The following is a 19037-nucleotide window of genomic DNA, read 5'->3' on the forward strand; positions in this document are numbered from 1 at the left end:
GGGGGCTCAAGAAGGAAACTTGAGGGTGGCAGTGGGGGACCCAGGGTGCCAGGGACCCCAGGCTGCCAGTTGCAGGAGCAGGTGGGGTGGTCAGACCTGGGCTCTGGGTGCCTGCGGGGGCCCTTCATCCCTAGAGCTAGAGAAAGTACTCACGAAATGACAACAGATCCGCATTTTATTTTATTTTTTTATTTTATTTTTTTATTTTATTTATTTATTTTTTTTTTTAAATTTTTTTCTTAACATTTATTTTTGAGACAGAGAGACAGAGCATGAACGGGGGAGGGTCAGAGAGAGAGGGAGACACAGAATCCAAAACAGGCTCCAGGCTCTGAGCTGTCAGCACAGAGCCCGATGTGGGGCCCGAAGTCACGGACCGCGAGATCATGACCTGAGCCAAAGTCGGCCGCTTAACCGACTGAGCCACCCAGGCGCCCCTTATTTTATTTTTTTAAAACGTTTCTTTATTTTGAGACAGAGACAGAGAGAGAGTGCGAGCATGAGCAGGGGAGGGGCAGAGGGAGGGCGAGAGAGTCCCAAGTGGTTTCCCCGTTGTCAGCGCAGGGCCTGCCTCCAGTCTGGAACTCACAAACCCGTGAGATCGTGACCTGAGCCGAGCTCGGAAGTTGGGTGCTTACCCGACAGCCCCCAGACCTGCATTTTAAAAGCTACCTGGCAGTAAGGAGGCCGGGGAGCTGGCCCAGCGGGCAGCACCTGGCCTCTTGCGCGTTTGGGGGGCAGGAGGCCTGGATGGCTCTCTCGGCCACCAACTTTGTCCTCGCACTTGTTCAGCCAGAAGCTTGCAGGAGAGTGGTGCTTTCCAGCCTGAGTTCTGGGGAATCCTGGCCCCCGGGAGAGGCCCTCAAATCGGTTCCTGGAGACCCTGTGTGGGCACGACGCCCCCTCCTGGCGGCTCACGGAGCATCCTCCCGCAGGAAGAAGAGGCTTCTGTACGTCTTTGTCCAGGGGGGGGCTTCCCACTGGGGCTGGGGGCCTCCCGGTGGAGCGCAAGCAGCCAGAGCCCCAGGTCTCATCTGAGTGCCACGCCCCCAGGAGACCCCTCCACACCCCTCACCTTTGTCTCCCCAAAATCACACCTCAGAGAGAACCACCCCACTCACTCCCCAGTGCAGAGGAGGTGAGATGCCAGCCAGGGCCCCGCACTGCCACCAGGGGAGGCTGACTCTGTCACCCTGACGTCGTCCTCTTTAAAAATTCTCACCCATCAGGCCAGGGCACTTTTTGTTTGCACGAAAGTTAGGAAGCAAAGAATATTAATTAAAAAAAAATTTTTTTAGTGTTTATTTTTGAGAGAGAGAGAGAGAGAGAGAGAGAGAGAGAGAGAGAGAGAAAGAGACAGCACGAGCAGGGGAGGGGCAGAGAGAGAGGGAGACACAGAATCCCAAGCAGGCTCCAGGCTCCAAGCTGTCAGCACAGAGCCCGACGCGGGGCTCGAACTCACGGACCTTGAGGAAGTGACCCTGTCTGGGACTGAGGCCTGCTATGGGGAGCCCTGGGAAACGTGGGGGCCCCGTCCAGACAGCCTCGAGGGAAGTGCCCTGGAAGGCAGCACCCCTGGGCCTCAGATGTCAGGGTGTTGGAACTCAAAGTGGCTTAGCCTCTGGGGTCTTCCTCTTGACCTCTGTCACACCGGGCAGGGTCTGCAGCTGGGGACGGCATGGCACATTGGCATGTGCAGGCAGAGGCGGGGGGATGTTTGAATAAAACACTGAAGTTCAAGGGCAGATGGAGAGAGAGAGACTCAGAAGGCAATGCCCCCTTTAGCTGTCTCCCTGGAAGGCCCGGCCCCGCCTGCCTCCCGGCCCAGAAACCACCTTGGGCCCTGCATCCTGGTGCTGGACTGACCGGGGAGAGCGAGGCCTGGGGCAATGGGGCCTTCTTGCCAAGGGGCCCGCTGTCCGGGTGGCTGTGGCCACCCGAGGCCCGAACATTCCGTCCAGCCACCCGGAGCCGCCTGGAGGTGCAGTTGGTCACCACCAGGGTGGGCCTCAGAACTCACTGCCATTGGAAGTGTTCCCAAGATGTGGCTCGTCAGCAGGATTGCTAAAGCCAGGGTTCCGTTAGCCCGGAGGCTGGGAGAGAGGGCCAGTGGAGGCCAGGACTGCAGGTTTATTCGCTCAGCTCCAGATGTGTGCTTGGGAGGAGGCAGACAGCTTCTAGGGCCAGGAGCCCCAGTAAGACTACAGAGCTGGGGGCCGTGGCTGCTAGAAACAGCTTGGGGGCCTTTCAGTAACGGGAGGGCTGGCTCTGGTTCATCTGGTCATGATGTGAGGCTGCGCACCGGCTCGGCCCTGGTTATTAGGGTCCGAAGATGGTGAACATTCACGCTGACCTGTGTGCCCAAGATTGCGCTGGGTTAGATCGTGAAAGAGGCAGGGAAGAGCCGGGGGTCCCCAGAGTGCTCAGCTGGCCCTGGGGGGACGTGCTCATCAGAATGGTGGCCTCAGCAGGCAGGGCGGGGGCACACGGGGCGGCAGAGCAGGGACACGCTGGAGGCCGGGCGGCAGCAGGAGGAGGCAGGGGCGCAGCAGGCGGGGCGGGGGCACACGGGGCGGCAGAGCAGGGACACGCAGGAGGAGGGTCTGCAGCAGGGGCTAGGCTGGCAGCAGGAGGAGGCTGAGCAGGGGGAGTCCTCGCAGCAGACAGGGGTGCAGCAGATGGGCTTGCAGCACACAGGGGTGCAGCAGACGGGCTTGCAGCACACAGGGGTGCAGCAGTCTTCCTGGCAGGGGGAGGAGGTGCAGCAGGAAGGCTGGCAGCATGAAGAGGTTGTGCAGGGGGAGTCCTGGCAGCAGACAGGGGTGCAGCAGACGGGCTTGCAGCACACAGAAGTGCAGCACACGGGCTTGCACACGGGGCGGCAGAGCAGGGACACGCAGGAGGAGGGTCTGCAGCAGGGGCTGGGTTGGCAGCAGGACGGGGCTGAGCAGGGGGAGTCCTCGCAGCAGACAGGGGTGCAGCAGACGGGTTTGCAGCAGACAGGGGTGCAGCAGACAGGCTTGCAGCAGACAGGGGTGCAGCACACAGGCTTGCAGCACACAGGGGTGCAGCAGTCTCCCTGGCAGGGGGAGGAGGTGCAGCAGGACGGCTGGCAGCATGAAGAGGTTGTGCAGGGGGAGTCCTGGCAGCAGACAGGGGTGCAGCAGGCGGGCCTGCACACGGGGCGGCAGAGCAGGGACACGCAGGAGGAGGGTCTGCAGCAGGGGCTGGGCTGGCAGCAGGAGGGGGTGAGCAGGGGGAGTCCTCGCAGCAGACAGGGGTGCAGCAGACGGGCTTGCAGCACGCAGGGGTGCAGCAGTCTCCCTGGCAGGGGGAGGAGGGGCCGCACAGGAGGGTCAGGCAGGGGGCCGGGGCGCAGCACGGGGGCTCGCAGCAGCTCTCTGGGCAGTCGTCCACCTGCCAGGAGGAGTCGGGGCAGGAGTCCGAGGCCCCGGGCAGGCAGACGCGGCTGCCATAGCTCAGGTCGCTGGAGCAGACGGACAGGGTGGACGCGGCCATGGCGGGGGTGGTGGGGCTGGAGCAGGGAGTGGGTGTGGGTGTGGGTGTGTGAGTGTGTGTGTGAGTGCGGGTGTGCGTGCCAGCTGTTCGGGCTCACTTTTATAGCCCTCTGTGTTGTGTGTTTCGCCAGCAGAGGCTCAGGACATTTCCCCTTCCTTGTTGGTGTTTAGAGCTAGTTTTCAGGGACCCCTCATTACGGCTTGTTTATTTTCCCGGAAGATGCCACCCAGCTCGTAAAAGTCCCCCTGTGTGTTGGGTCCTGAGCGAGTCTGCTGAGTGGGCGTGGGGCCATCCGGCCAGGCTGGAGCTGAGGCAGGTGGATGTGGTGTGTGGGGGGGATGGGCTCTCAGCCAGTGGACAGTCGTCTTAGGGACGTGGTAACAGGGGAGGTGACTCGGATTCTGGCCTCAGGAATAGCTCCTGATGTGGGTGCCCGTCTCTGGGGCACGTGGTCCCCATTCTCTTGCATTTGTCACCAAGTGCAAAGAGATGAAGGGAGGGTAGAAATGCCTGAGAGGGCTCTGGCCGTGGTGCGGGCTGTCTCTGCCTGACCACTGCCTGGGTGGAAGGCTGTGGCCTGGGGACGAACGGGCTGTGTGCTGTGGGGTCAAGTTCGTGGGCAGGGGGAGGGGTGGGCCTGTGCCTGGCCAGGCAGCCGCCATAATTCTCCGGGCCTGTCTCCTTTCCAACCTCTGGGCTCCCAGGGCCCCTGTGGCTCTGGCCACAAGGTGGGCGTGGTGGGGCAGGGCATGTGGCGCCCCTCGCCTCCCCCCGCTGGGCTGTGGACCGGTTTCGCACCCCCCCCCCCCCGCTTGCTTGCCGAGCAGCTGGTTGCATTTCCTTCTGCCCCTTCTTCCCCCTCCCTCCCCGTGCCATTGTATCTTTCCTGGGGCTGAGCCTGGAGTCCCCTCTGTGGGCCCCCGGGACGCCCCTGCGGGATATTCAGGGTCCCGGAAACAGTCACCGAAAGCTCTTGTGCCAGGCACAGCCAGGGGCCGGGGCAGCAGGGGGTGTGGGCGTGGGGGGTGGGGGTGGGCGAGCAGATGTAGATCAGCCCTGGGCCAGGGCCTCTGCCGGAGGAGGGGGAGGGGAGACACAGGCAGGTGGGTAACCGGAGGCAGGGTGCCTGTGGGGGCTCAGGGAGCCAGCGGGGCCGGCACGCGGAGGTTCTGTGATATCTCAGTCACTGTGCAGGGGTGTGGTGGCCGTGCGAGGGGTCTGGGGTGGTGGGAGGGCAGCCGGCTCTCAGAGGCCATGCACACGCGACTGGGTTAGCGTATCTGCCAGGTTTGGGGGTGGCTGGACCAGACTCCTTAGAAGGCTGAGGGTTTATTTTATTTTTTAAATTATTACTGCTGTTTTACATTGTCTCGGCGACATTTCAAACCAGAATCCTTAGAAACGATGAAAGCTACGTTCATCACACAAACTTGACCGTGCGCGTGTGTATTTGCTTCCTGGGATTGGGTGTAACAAACCACCACACTCCCGATGCTTTAAAACAACAGAAATTTATTCTCTCAGTTCTGGGGACCAGAGTTCTGAAAGCAGGTCTCTCAAGCGGAGATTGGGGTGTGGGCAGGGCTCCTGCCCCTCGGGAGGCTCTGGAGGAGGGTCTCTCCTGCCCTTTCCAGCTTGGTGACTCCCCCTGGCTTGTGGCCACAGCGTCCCGAGCTCTGCCTCCCGTCACATCGCCTCCTCCTTGTCTGCCTCTCTGGTGTAAGGACCCCAGACGGCCCCTGGATGTCTAGGGCCCACGTGGCTGGCCCGGGTCACCTGCCCACCGTGGGATTCTGCATTTAGTCAGCCATCCACAGGTACCCTTCGAAGTCCTTTTTTCCATGCAAGGGCACAGGTGCCGTTTGGGGTTCTGGTGAAGCTGTCTTTGGGTGCGTTATGTGACCTATCGCCGTGTCCCTGCAAACATACCTGCACTGCCCACTGCCCACCACTGCTGGGGCTTGAACCACATCAGCTGGGCCCTCTGGGGGCCTCTGTCCCCTCTGTGGCAAGATGGGCTCATAGGGTTATCTGAGGATGGTGTGATTTAGACACGGCAGGTGCCTGGAGCTTACTAAATGCTTCACACAAGTCGGCCGCTCTCACTGGGGTTTTATCAGCCATGTGGCGGCATCATGCTTAACAATGCGACCTGAGTATCCACTAAGCTTAGAAAAGTCATGATGCAATCAGCTAGAAGGTTCTCAGCGGCTGTCAGGCACGTGAGTATGCCCGGAAGGTGCACAGCAGGGCCCGAGGTTTCAGGTCCCGGAGGGCGGTCACCGTCTGGCCCTGTGGTAAGGTTCAAAGCGCGGATTTCTGGGACATAGGTCCTGGCGAACTGACGGCCTTGTCCTGCACCCGCTGGGGCTTCCCTTTACAGGAGACCACGTGCAGGCCCGCACTCCCTAGATGCTTTGGATCGAAAGGGGGGCTCCAGGAGGTCCGTGCTGGCTCTTCGCGCTCAGACTTAGCAGTTCCGCAGGCACAGAGCTGCAGGGCGAGGACAGGACCACACGGGGACGGGCGAACGCTCTGCCATGTGACCTCAGTGCCGGCGCTCCCCGGCCTGCCCTGGCCATCGGGCAGGCTCCTCTCGCAGTCGTTGAGTTCCCATCATCTTTCTGCAAGGGCGGCATCTCCTACCGGACCTTCTGTAGAGGGATGTGCACGAGCCGCGGGGGGCCTCCAAGCAGCGGGCCTGTCATCTTCTGGCCTGGCCCCGTTGCAGCTCTCGGTCCCCGTCTTATCTGCCCGGTGTTGTTTAGCAAACGAGGGACCCCTGTTGCCAGAACCAGGGAAATGGAGGCAGGCACAGACCCTGAAGGCCTCTCCCTGGAAGAACCACCAGCCGGGCAGGGGGTGGGGGTGGGGATGGGAGGGCCACGGCAGGAGCCCCATTCCCCTGGAGGGGGGGCCAGTTCAGCTCAGATGAGCCTAAGCTCAACTTCTGCAGGTCCTGGGGGTGCACATGTGGCCTGGAGCCCAGGAGAAGCCGGACGTGTCCGGGGAGAGAGCCAAGGTGCAGGGGGAGGGAGGTCAGGGTGGGGCCCTGAAAAAGTCAAGAGCTGTGTCCTAGAGGCCGGAGCCAGCTCTGCAGGGACAGATGCATAGGAGAGGGAGCAGGAGTGACACTAACGGGAGCACGGGGGCCTTTGGGGGCTGTGCCAGGCTGGGTCAGGGGCTGGGGTGTGGGAGGGTGGGGGGAAGGGTGTCTCGGTGGAGGGTGTGCAGAAGGAGGTCACTGAGAGCCGAGGCTCTGCTCTGAAGGGGACAGACACAGGCTGCTCTGGGCCGGGAGTGGGTGGGCGCTGTGCTCTAATCATCACTACAGAGGGAAAGGCGTTCGGCCCTGTGTGTGTGGTCTGAGGACGCAGCTCCGGAGACAGGAGGGTGTTAGGTGCTGGAGAAGGAAGGAGGGGCAGGAGGGCTCTGGCGGCCAAGGGGGTGCTTGCTGGACCCCTGCACCCCCCCTTCGTCCCCAGGGTATGCCAAACCCTGCGTCCTGCCGGGCTCCCTGCAGAGGGGAGAGATGCCAGGGTTGCTGTGCCCGGGATGGCTGCCACTGAGTCCCTGAGGGTCTGCCCGCCAGGGCCACGGCCACGGCCACCACGCCTGTGACTGGCCCAGATCTTGCGGGACGGGAGCCCCATGCCAGGCCAGTGAGAGGCGGGGCCCTGAGGAAGGGCTGGTGTGGCCGAGGACCACAGGGCAGCCAGTCCTCACTTCTGCGGGGACCGGCTGGGTGTTCAACTAGGATTGGCCCCAAGAGAACCAGGTGACATGGGGTTAATGCAAGCACGTTTATTAGGTTTTCCCAAGCAGCTTCCGAGGAGGGGACACCATTGTGGCCTGTGCTTAGGACGTGGTCGCAAGTCATGACCATTGGGACCCCGGGAGGAGTGTGGCAGGGGGGTGGAAAGAGTCATCCTGAGTTGGGTGGGAACCCCCTCCCACCCAGGCCTGAGAGGAGGGGGTGCTGTCTATACTTGGCAGGGGCCTAAGAGACAGACCCCAAAGCAGCTGGGAGGCTGGTAGGTGGGAGCGCTGGGGGTCCCCACAGTGACGGCTGGCCACGTCACTGGCAGCAGGACTTCTGGGCCGAGGCAGGGCAGGAGCAGGCAGGGCGGGGGCACATGGGGCGGCAGAGCAGGGATACACTGGAGGAGGGTCTGCAGCAGGGGCTGGGCTGGCAGCAGGAGGGGGGTGAGCAGGGGGAGTCCTCGCAGCAGACAGGGGTGCAGCACACGGGCTTGCAGCATGCAGGGGTGCAGCAGACGGGCTTGCAGCAGACAGGGGTGCAGCAGACAGGCTTGCAGCACACAGGGGTGCAGCACACGGGCTTGCAGCAGACAGGGGTGCAGCAGGCGGGCGTGCACACGGGACGGCAGAGCAGGGACACGCAGGAGGAGGGTCTGCAGCAGGGGCTGGGCTGGCAGCAGGAGGAGGCTGAGCAGGGGGAGTCCTCGCAGCAGACAGGGGTGCAGCACACGGGCTTGCAGCATGCAGGGGTGCAGCAGACGGGCTTGCAGCAGACAGGGGTGCAGCACACGGGCTTGCAGCACGCAGGGGTGCAGCAGTCTCCCTGGCAGGGGGAGGAGGGGCCGCACAGGAGGGTCAGGCAGGGGGCCGGGGCGCAGCACGGGGGCTCGCAGCAGCTCTCTGGGCAGTCGTCCACCTGCCAGGAAGAGTCGGGGCAGGAGTCCGAGGCCCGGGGCAGGCAGACGCGGCTGCCATAGCTCAGGTCGCTGGAGCAGACGGACAGGGTGGACGCGGCCATGGCGGGGGCGGTGGGGCTGGAGGAGGGAGTGGGTGGGGGTGGGGGTGTGGTGGGTGCTCGGGGTGTTTGGGGCTTATATACACCTCGGGGCTGTGTGCTGTTCATCACGAGGCCTGAAAAGCCTGTCCGCTTGTTGCTGGAGCACGTCCCTGAGGAAGCTGGTCACGGGCCCGCGGCGGTTAGCTTAGCCCATTAATGACGCGGGAGGGTCAGTCACCCCTGATGCCCGCCCTCCGCTCCCAGCATCCCTCTGCGGCTCCTTACTGTCACTTCCCGTGCCTCTCAGCACTCAGAGAAATCATGGGCCTATTTTTTCATGTTGTCTTTATTTGGGGAAATAATTCTGTTCCGAATCCATCAACCAACGGATAGCTTGGGAGCTGTTTTTATTTTTGGTGTATGTGCAAACACGCGTGTGTAATAGCTCTTCTGTGCCTGCAGCTATTCGGAACAAGTTCGTGTACATTTTTTTAAATGTTTATATTTGAGAGAGACAGGGCACAATTGGGGGAGGGGCAGAGAGAGAGAGGGAGACACAGAATCCGAAGCGGGTTCCAGGCTCGGAGCTGTCAGCACAGAGCCCGACGCGGGGCTCGAGCTCACAAACCGTGAGATCACGACCCGAGCGGAAGTCGGCCGCTTCACCGACGGAGCCACGAAGGCGCCCTGGAAGCCTGTGCATGTTAAGTCCGTGACCCTGAACCTTGTGAAGTAGGAACTGTTGCTCCCATTTTACAGATGGGGAAACCGAGGCACGAGTGAACACCAACACCCATACAAAGTGAGCAGAAGGGCCCGGATCAGAAGCGGGGGGCCCGTGTTCTCAGGCCAAGACTCCTGCTGCCCCAGAGGGCAGAGAGCAGGCTGGCTTCTGGGAGATGCGAGGGCACAGGATGAAGGCACATTTAGAAATGGCAGCGAGAGGGGCGCCTGGGTGGCGCAGTCGGTGAAGCGTCCGACTTCAGCCAGGTCACGATCTCGCGGTCCGTGAGTTCGAGCCCCGCGTCGGGCTCTGGGCTGATGGCTCAGAGCCTGGAGCCTGTTTCCGATTCTGTGTCTCCCTGTCTCTCTGCCCCTCCCCCGTTCATGCTCTGTCTCTCTCTGTCCCAAAAATAAATAAACGTTGAAAAAAAAAAAAAAAAGAAAGAAATGGCAACGAGAGGTGTCCGGGAAGGTGTGCGGTGTGTGCCGGCCGGCGGGCAGCACCTGGTAAGGCGGTGCTTCTAGAACCTGGGAGAACGTGTGCTCAGTGGCCGCAGGATCGTGTGCACAGACTGTGGGGCGAGGTTGCGGGAGGCAGGTGGTCGGTAAGAGTGGGACCTTGCCCGGCTGAGAGCAGGGAGCGTGGGACAGGGCGAGTGTCCCACGCGGGCTGAGGCACTGGCCTGCAGGAGCCCGGCAGGTGGCGCTGGTGAGCCATCACCTGGCGCAGGCGGGGATGGGGACTGGGGGACGGAGCCATCGCAGGTGACCCTGAGGGAGTCCGAACCTAGTTGGGGCGCGGCCAGGGGAGGCCCTGCGCACGGCCTGACTGGGACTGCCAGCTTGGTGATCGCCCCCCGACTGTCCACACTCGCAGCGGGAGGGACCACTGCCCTCTGTGCGGGGAGGCCGGCCTGCAGTGGCTGCTTGGGCTCTGAGCGGGAGCCTGGTGTCATCAGGAGAGCAGGGATGCAAGGGTGGGGGGGTGGGGTAGAGCCCCTGAGCTCCCAGAAGCCTCAGGAGTGGAGGGAGAGCAGGTGGGTCCCCAGGGTTTGGGGGGCCCCTTCTGGAGGTGATGCGGGGCATTTCTGGGGAGCGTGGGGGCTCCGGGGAAGCAGGCTAGAGGGCTGTGGTGGGTGTGGCTGGTGCCGGCCAGACGGGCCGCCCTTCCTGAGCCGAGGCAGGTGCAGGCGCCGGGGTCTCTGCTCCCTCGGGCACGGACGGGCCACACGCGGCCAGACGCCAGTGCCCCGCAGGGAAGACAGACTTGATTGAGGATGACGCGGCGGGGCCGAACTTGGGCATGGAGCTGAACGGGGTGCCCCGCGCAGGCAGCAGGGTGGTTGGCCAGAGGGGAGCAAACGCTGACGTGCAGAGGGTCTTGGCTGGGGCGGGGGGCATCCGGGTTTGGGACTGGCAGTGTGGGGTGGGGCCCCTGCCTCCCAAAGAGACGGGCAGGCCCACCTTTCCTGATGACGCTTCAAAGGGATGGCACCCTGCTTTCCGCGAAGCTGCGCTTGTGCCAGGCGCGCCTCCGGGGGCTGGGGTCTGTAGCTGCTTTGCGGGGACGCCTCTCGAGCGGGGGGCTGGGGCTGGGGCTGGGGTCGGGGGCGGCCAGGCTTTCCGGGCACGTGCTTCTCCAAATGCTCGTGCGCTGAGAGTGAAGGCAGTGCCCGCCTCGCTCACGGCCGCCCACCCCTCTGACGCCTGCCCGGACGCACACTCGGTCCCCTGGGACGCTGGCGCTGCTCACGTTCGTGGCCGCCCAACAGGCGAGTGCTCTGTGGGCCAGCGGGGAGCCGTCCCCCCCTTGTGGCGGGAGCAGATGCCACAAGGTTATCTCGAGTCTCCCAGACCCGGTGCTGCGCCCACTGGCGGGGGCTCTGCCCGTGTTCCCTCCGCTCACCGCCTCCCTGAGACGGCCACCTGCGGCCTCCTGTGCGCGGGTGCAATTATGAGCACGCAGGGGACCACTGGGTGGCTCAGTCGGGTGGGTGTTTGACTCTGGATTTTGGCTCAGGTCGTGACCTAACTGTTCGCGAGTTCGAGCCCTGTGTCAGGCTCTGTGCTGACGGCAAGGAACCTGCTTGGGGTTTTCTCTCTCTCTCTTTGACCCTCCCCCACGTGTGCTCTCTCTCAAAATAAATTAAAAAAGACTAAAATTATGAGCATGCAGTGGTTGTTATATGTTATTATTGCAGCTACCGTTACAAGTATGACAAAGCCATATTCTTCTGTTTGACTTTCTTTAAAAAAGTTTTTTAATTGTAGTAAAACAAATAACAGAAAATCTGCCATTGTACCCATTTTCAAATGTACAGTGTCGGGGCACTAAGTGCATTCGCGATTGTGCAGCCGTCTCCACCGTCCAGCTTCAGGACTTTTGCCATCATCCCGAACTGAAACTCTGTCCCCATGGGACACTGCCTCCCGTCCCGCAGTCCCCCCAGCACCCCCCTCCCCCCCATCCTACTGTTTCTGAGACTGGCTGCTCTGGTACGTCATACGAGCGGGGTCAGACCATCGCTGTCCTTTTGTGGCTGGCTGACTTCACACAGCATCATGTCCCCAAGGCTCATTCATGTCGCAGCGGGTGTCAGAACGTCTTTCATGTCGTGAATGAAGAGTATTCCACTCTGTGGACGGACCACATTTTGCTTAGCCATCCGTCAGTGGACCCCTGGGTCGTTTTTACCTTCTTGCTGTTGTGAACCATGCTGCAAAGAACATCTGACTGCCTTCTTTACTTTTTGGGGGTATATTCTTAGGAGTGGAGTTTCTGGGGGCGTGTGGTAAGTGCCAGAATGTTTCCAGGCTGGTGCACGACTTGATAGTCCCAGTGATGATGTTTGAGGGCTCTAATTTCTCCACATCCTTACCAACACTGGCTTCTTTCTTTCTTTCTTTCTTTCTTTTCTTTCTTTCTTTCTTTCTTTCTTTCTTTAATTTTAGCCATCCTAGTGCATATGAAGTAGTGTTTCATTGTGGTTGTGATTTGCATTTCCCTGATGACCAATAATGTGGGGCATCTTTTTGTGTGCATGTTGGCCCTCTGTACAGCTTTGTTGGAGAAATGTCCATTCAAGTTCTTTTCCCATTTAAAAAAAAGTGTATTTATTTTGAGAGAGGCAGAGAGAGTGTGAGTGGGAAAGGGGCAGGGAGAGGGAAAGAGAATCCCAAGTAGACTCTGCGTGCCATCAGCGTGGAGCCTGACACGGGGCTCGAACCCATGAGCTGTGAAACCAGGACCTGAGCCGAAATCAATTTGGACGCTTAACTGATTGAGCTACCCAGGTGCTCCTCTCTGCCCATTTTTAAATTGGGTTACTTATCTTTTTGTTGCTGAGTTGTATGGGTTCTTTATGTTTTCTGGTTATAAACTCTTATCAGACATACGATTTGCAAATATTTTCTCCCATTCTGTAGATTGTCCTGTCACTTTCTTGATGGTGTCTTTTGAATCACTAGAGTTTTTAATTTTGATGATGTCCAATTAATTTTTTTCTTTTGATCTTCATGCCTTTGGTGTCATAGCTAAGAACCTGTTGTGAAATCCAAGGTCACGAAGTGATTCCCCTAAGTTTTCCTCTGATACAGTTTGGTTTTAGTGCTTACATTTAGGATGTTTATGACTTTTAGTTAATTTTTGTATATGGGGTGAGGTAGGGGTCCAACTACATTATTTTGCGTGTAGAAATCTGGCTTTTCTGGCACCATTTGTTGAAAAGATGATTTCTTTCTCCACTGAACAGTCTTGAAATCCTTGTCAAAAATCAGTTGGCCATAAATATTTGGGTTTATCTCTGGACTCTCAGCTTTACTCCGTCAGTGTGTATGTCTGTCCTATATGCCAGATACCACACTGACTCAATCACTGTACCCTCGTAGTAAGTTTTGAAATCAGGAATTGTGAATCCTTCAATGTTCTTCATCGTTTTCGAGTTTATTCTATTCTAGACTCTTACCAGTTCCATATGATTTTGAAGCTCAGCCTTTTCATTTCTAGAGAAAGAGGCTTTGGGATTTTGATAAGGATCACACTGGGGAGTACTGTCACCTTCACGTTAAGCGTTCCCATCCATGAACATGGGATGTCCTTGCTCTTATCCTCGTCTCCTTCAGTTCTTCCAGCAGTGTTTTAGAGCGATCGGTGTACAGGTCTTTCACCCCCTTGGCTAAATTTATTGCTAGGTGTTTTATTCTTTTGGATATGATTTTCACTGCCTGAAAAAGTGTTGAAAAGCAGATGACCACGTACACACAAAATACAGCCACTTAGTTTTAGAAAAACACTCCTGCTTATTTAATACATCTATTGCCAAAAATGTGTTGTCGTGTTTACTACTCACTTAAGCATCGTTTACGTAGTTTTCTACTCATCTGTTTACTTATAGCACACCCGTGTTTGGAAGCACAGGTTGGATTGTCGCCAGGACTTTGTGAGCACTGCTCCTGAAGTTTGCTAAAGCGTGCGGTGCTGTTGATGGCAAGTCTGATGCCAGTCTGATTTTTACTTTTCCGCGGGTGACTTTTTTTGGCTTGTTTTGTTCTCCGGAGATGCTTTTGGGAACCACTTATTACCCATCCCATTCTGCAGTTCCAACAGGATGTGTCTGGGTTTTCCCCATTCCTTTTCTTGGTGTTGCTTAGTCCTTTAACCTGGGGACTGTGTTTTCCACTGTGGGAAGTGCTCCTCCCCGGGGATGCATTTCCTTATCCTCCCTGTGTCCTGACTGCCTCTCCTCCCGGAATCCCACACACCAGAGGCTGCAGCCCCCAGATGGGTCCCCAGGCTGGTTTCTTTCCTCTCATACTTCCTACCTCTTTGATGTTTTGTTCTAAGTCCGAGAGACTTCTCAGCCTCACCTGCAAGGCCCTTTGTTTATTTCAAATACCAAGAATAGACCTTTTTTGGGTACGTTTTCTAACCGTTCCTTTTCAAAGCCTCTCCCCCCTTGCTCTATGGCTGTGACATCTTCTTGAATGTCTTTGAGTGTATTTAAGATTTGTTAAAAGGTGATTTCTGCTTCATGAGCTGTCTGCCTGCTCTGGGGTGTGTTTTCTGTTTGCTACCCCAGGCTGGCCTTCTCACACCACTGGCTTTGCTCATACGCTGGGGTGAGTGTGGGAGTGGTCATGGCGGCCGGGCTCCCCTTCCGCTGCGTGTCTGTGCTGGGTTAGAGAAACCTCACCCGTGTAGGGAAGTTGACATGGTGCTCCGGGATCGGGGGTGGGGCCCTGCCAGGTGGCGGGCTTACCTGGGAATAAGAAAGTTGGGAGCCCAGAAGCCAGGATGAGACTTATGTACATGGGGTGTCAACAGCCCCCCAGGAGCCTTAGCCTTTCCCGGGTGAGGTGTTAAATTGTCCTAGAGATACACATTGGTGGCGTTCTGGGGAGGTGCAGAGCCTCTGGGCACTCTGGAGGTGCAGAGCTTCTGGGCACTCTGCCTCCGATGGCCCCGGGTGCCCCCTCCCCTGTGGACACACCTTCCTCCACCGGGCCTGCCCATGGGGACCAGATGCTGTCGTGCTCCAGGGCCCAGGGCTTCCCACCTGCTCCACCCTGCCTGGAGGTCGGCACATCTCTGCTTCCCGTTGGCTTTGTTGCGTCCCTCACCCGTTGTAGGCTGACTTCTCCCCATGGCGGGTCTTGGGAGGGTTGAGATGGGGACAGTAGGCCCAGCCCGCCATCTTGAATGGAAGCATCAGCTCTCTTGGAGTGCTGGCTTTCCCACAGCCCCCGTGGCACTCTGGTTTAGCTGACCCACAGTCCTCCTTATTTCGTTTGAATGCTGGGTCCCCAAATTCTCTTTGCACCCCAGTTCACGTGGAATATTAGGCTGCCACGGCATGAAAGCTCTTGGTTAAATTTCCCATCCAAAGCAGGAATCCCATTTGTGCCTTCTGTTTTCTTTTTCTTTTTTTTCTTTTTTTTTATTTTATTAAAAAAAACTTTTTTTTTTTCAACGTTTATTTATTTTTGGGACAGAGAGAGACAGAGCATGAATGGGGGAGGGGCAGAGAGAGAGGGAGACACAGAATCCGAAACAGGCTCCAGGCTCCGAGCCATCAGCCCAGAGCCCGACGCGGGGCTCGAACTCACGGACCGCGAGATCGTGACCCGGCTGAAGTCGGACGCTTAACCGACTGCGCCACCCAGGCGCCCCTAAAGGGAAATTTTATTTTGAACTAGTTAGCTCAACTATTATTTTCAACTATTTTTATTTTTACTTTATTGTGAAAAAAATCTCAGACATACAGAAAAACTGAAAGAATCACTCAGCGTGTAGCCACATATCCCGTCCTACAGTCAACAACTAACATTGTGCCTCACTTCCTTTCCCAGATTCTTACCCACAGATCGTCCCTCTACATTGCCAAGTCAGTCGCAAACAACAGTACGCTTCACTCAAACACTCAGGAAGCATCCCATTAGTAGGAGTTTCTGTGCTTTTGTGTGTGAAGTACCGTACCTCTTACGTGTGTCATTTGATGGCTTTTGACAAATGCGTGCATCCGAGTAAACCCTCTTGGGACCCACCACGGGACTGTGCACCCAACCTTATCGGGGCTCTGGACACAGCCTGTGCCCAACCCTTTTGGCCCCGGCCCTAACCGTCCTCCCCAAATGTCCTCTTCCACCTGGTCAGTTTACCCGAACCCCCCAGAAGCAGCCCGTGTTCTGGCCGTTAAACATGTAACGTAGTTCAGCTTGTCGTAGAGTCTCACTTAGATACAGTCGTGTGGCGGGCGCTCTCTGCCCGACTCTGCTCACCAACACCGTGTTGCTGAGACTAAACAGTGCGGTCCTCTAACTGCTGATTCGTGTGACTGTCGTGGTGTTTATCCATCCCTGTTGATGGGCGTGTGGGTTGATTGCAGTTCTGTCTGTTATTGAGAGAGTGGAAGAAACAGAACTCGTCTTCACGGCTTCGGTGCCCGGAAGCCAGGACGGTCCCCAGGTGCCTGTTATTTTGCAGGGCAGCTCTGGCTTTTAGGGAACTTTTTGTTCTTTGAGCTGAAATCTGTGTCCCTGTCACCTTGGCTCTTTGGTGCAACCTCTTTTGCAGTATACGTTTTTTTAACGTTTGGTTTTGAGACAGAGAAAGAGCGTGAGCAGGGGAGGGGCAGAGAGAGAGGGAGACACAGAATCCGAAGCAGGCTCCAGGCTCCGAGCTGTCAGCACAGAGCCCGACGCGGGGCTCGAACCCATGATCCGTGAGGTCGTGACCTGAGCTGAAGTCGGAGGTTCAACAGACTGAGCCCCAGCCCCCGCCCCCAGGCGCCCCTGGTGTCTTTTTTTAAAACCAGGTTTTGGAAGCTTGTCCATCGTGTGTTCAGCGCATTGTTGTGCTTCGATTTCATCCCTCCTCCCCAGGGTGACCTTACCTGTGTGTTAGACTGCCAGATACCGGCTCACAGGCTCTTCTCATTCTTTCCTCACTCTCGCTTCTCCTGCAGGTTAGATAATTTCCCTCGACGTGGATTCACTTTCACACGCTGTTACTTCCGTCGCCGGTCCGCCGTCGGGGCCTCCCAGCGGATATTTCATTTCCAAGTGCTGTGCCTCTTGGTTCGAATTCCCGGTTTTTAAAGCAGTTTCCATTTACCTGCTAACATTCCGTGTCCATTCACTCACAAAAGTAATATTTTCCTTTTATTCTTCGAACATCTGTTCCTTGGATTCTTGAAACATCTACAGTCACTGCTCCACAGTCATTGCCCAGCCACTGTCCGGGCCATCTCGGGTTTCACGACTATTGATTGATTTTGTTTCCTTAACTGGTGGATTGCATTTTCTCTGCCTCTTGTGGCCAGTGGTTTTGTTGTTGTATATTGCAATTAATTATGGTGAAACATTTAGAAGGCCTGCATTCTCTTTTCCTGCCTATTCACTTTGGTTCTGGGTGATCGCCAGTTATTAATTGATCATGTTGAACTTGAGCGGGTTTTACGCCTGCTCAGGGTGGATCTGCGGGAAGCCCAGGGGGATTACTAAGCTCCTTGTCTTGGTGGGGGTCGAATTCCAACCGTCTTCTCTGGAAATGTTGCCACCGGTTGGCTTTGTTGGGGCAGGCCCAGAGTAGGGCTTCCCGTGGGTCTGGTCGCTGCTCCGGACGCCTGACTGTGTGGGGTCCTAGCAGCATGTGGGGGCTCCCCCTCCGTCCTGCTGTACACGCTCAATGTTAAGCCTCCGGTGGTGTTGCCCCGAGCACAGACAGCCCTGCCACCTTGGACACATTTACAGCAGCGTCTCACGCAGACTCACGCACGTTCCCTCCCTCCTGATGCCCCACTCCTGGGATTCTAGCTGCTTCTGCTGCCCGAGCGCGGGGGGCCTTCCTCCTCGGCAAGCGGGCCGTCGTGTTCTGCAAAAACCCCAGCCCACTGAACGGCCTTCGGGATGCCGGCCTGGGCAGAGCCGGGCGAAGGCCGAGCGTCTCTCGTGTGCACTCTTCCTCTCAGCAGCCGGTCTGTGCCGGTCGGACCGGCCGCGGCCCGAAGACGGAAGGCTCGTGGCTGTTCTTGGGTCGTGTCGTTGAGGGAGCGCTAGACTACCAGCGCTCCGCGGGTTTCCCCGGTATCGTTCCGTTCTCCAGACTCAACACTTGTCTGTTCTGGGAGGTTCCTGGTCCACACAGCAAAGGCTGTGGCTTGAGGAGCCCTGCAGGTGTCATTCCTGTCTGCCTCGGTGTGGGCCCCACGGAGACAGGCAGCTACCAGGCTCTCTTACCCACCTATCGCTGCTAGAACGGTTGGAGGATGTGGCTAGGTGTGTGGCTGCTGAGACAGAACCAGGCAGACTCCTGTCAGGGACAGCCTGTCCTGGAAAACCGTAGATGACACCCCCCGCCCAAAAGAGGTCACGGTTTTACGCTGAGATTGCCCCGTCCAGGCAGACCCCTGCCGGTGCTCTCTGCAGGCGGGCGGGCCCCAGAGTCTGCAAGCAGAAAGGAGTGGGGGGGGGTGGGGGGGTGGGGGGAGGGGGAGTGGGAACACTGACGGACGTCTGTCCTCACGGAGGAGACCTCGGAGTGGGGAGCGGTGTCTCCCTAACAAACAGGGAGGCCCACGAGTGTTTGTCTGGGCCCGGATGTGTGTGCCTCTGTGGGGGTGCCTGCACCTCCCTGAGCTGCGTGTCCATCTTTGGGGCCGTGCGCCAGAAAATTCTCGTAAACCGGTCCTGAGTCTTGTGATGCAGCAGCCTCCTGCAGAAGCGTTTTCAGAAACGCCATCAAGTTCTCGGGGTGTTCTCACTGTCGGCAGGGCGGGGGGCATGCAGGTGGCAGGAGAGACCTCGGATTCTTTGTAGGAAAGGCATGGAGGTCATCCAAAGGCGCTCTCTGGAGTTCACAGGCCAGAGCCCCGAGGAGGGTGGGGAGTGCTCCTCCAGGCCGGCTTTCAGGCCCGAGACGTCAGGCGAGAGCCCCAGGGAGGAGAGGAAGACCCACCGCTGACTCAGCCCATCACCCGGGTCCCAAGTGACCCTGTGTGTCCATCCGCGGCCCCCCGGCCCTCACGCGCTTCCCGGGGACGCCCCTGCTTCCTGTAGGGCCGCACCCCTGTGCAGCGGATGCCCTGGCTTTGTGCAGCCTGCTTCTCTAATGATGAGGTTTTTCTCACGACGAGGATCAGAGGTCACTGCCCTCCAGGAGTTCTCCGTGACCCGTGCCCTCAGTCCACACCCGTGCTGTGGGCCAGTGGTCACCGTGTCCTTCCCGCGTACCGGCCGCCGCGTGACCTCCAGCTTCTGGGACACTCGGACGTGAGCCCGACACTCTCGATCTCCCCGTGTCTGCCCCGGAGCCTTCCTGACGGGCAGAGGCTGTTCGGGGACGTCATCGCGCACAGAGGGAGGTCGGGAGGTCTGCGTTTTCAGATTCACGCAAACGTAGCTCGTGTGAAATGGTGAGGAACGAGGCGCCAGTAACACACTCGGGCAGGTTTCCAAGTGCAACACGAGCGTGGGGAGGGGCAGTTAGTCACGCGGGCGAGCGCCAAACAAACAAAACACGTGCAACAGAAAACTAAGT

General features: G+C 58.3%; 2 protein-coding genes across 2 annotated transcripts; both read right to left on the minus strand.

Moving 5' to 3' along the window:
- Positions 1–1784: 1784 nt before the first annotated feature.
- Positions 1785–4254, minus strand: LOC122491090 (keratin-associated protein 10-12-like). The gene is given in 2 exon segments (XM_043593438.1): positions 1785–3247; positions 3250–4254. Coding segments are annotated over 2 exon segments (1053 nt in total). The 5' UTR covers positions 3520–4254; the 3' UTR covers positions 1785–2464.
- A 3058-nt stretch (positions 4255–7312) lies between these two features.
- Positions 7313–8373, minus strand: LOC122491093 (keratin-associated protein 10-7-like). Its single transcript, XM_043593443.1, has one exon. It carries the CDS (start codon positions 8297–8299, stop codon positions 7598–7600), a length of 702 nt encoding a protein of 233 aa, XP_043449378.1. The 5' UTR covers positions 8300–8373; the 3' UTR covers positions 7313–7597.
- Positions 8374–19037: the final 10664 nt, after the last annotated feature.

The sequence above is a fragment of the Prionailurus bengalensis genome, chromosome C2 (assembly GCF_016509475.1).
Source record: "Prionailurus bengalensis isolate Pbe53 chromosome C2, Fcat_Pben_1.1_paternal_pri, whole genome shotgun sequence".
NCBI lineage: Eukaryota > Metazoa > Chordata > Mammalia > Carnivora > Felidae > Prionailurus > Prionailurus bengalensis.

What these genes read in the sequence shown, in the direction of transcription:
- LOC122491093 (XM_043593443.1), bottom strand. Translation starts at nt 8,299, where the DNA reads ATGGCCGCGTCCACCCTGTCCGTCTGCTCCAGCGACCTGAGCTATGGC.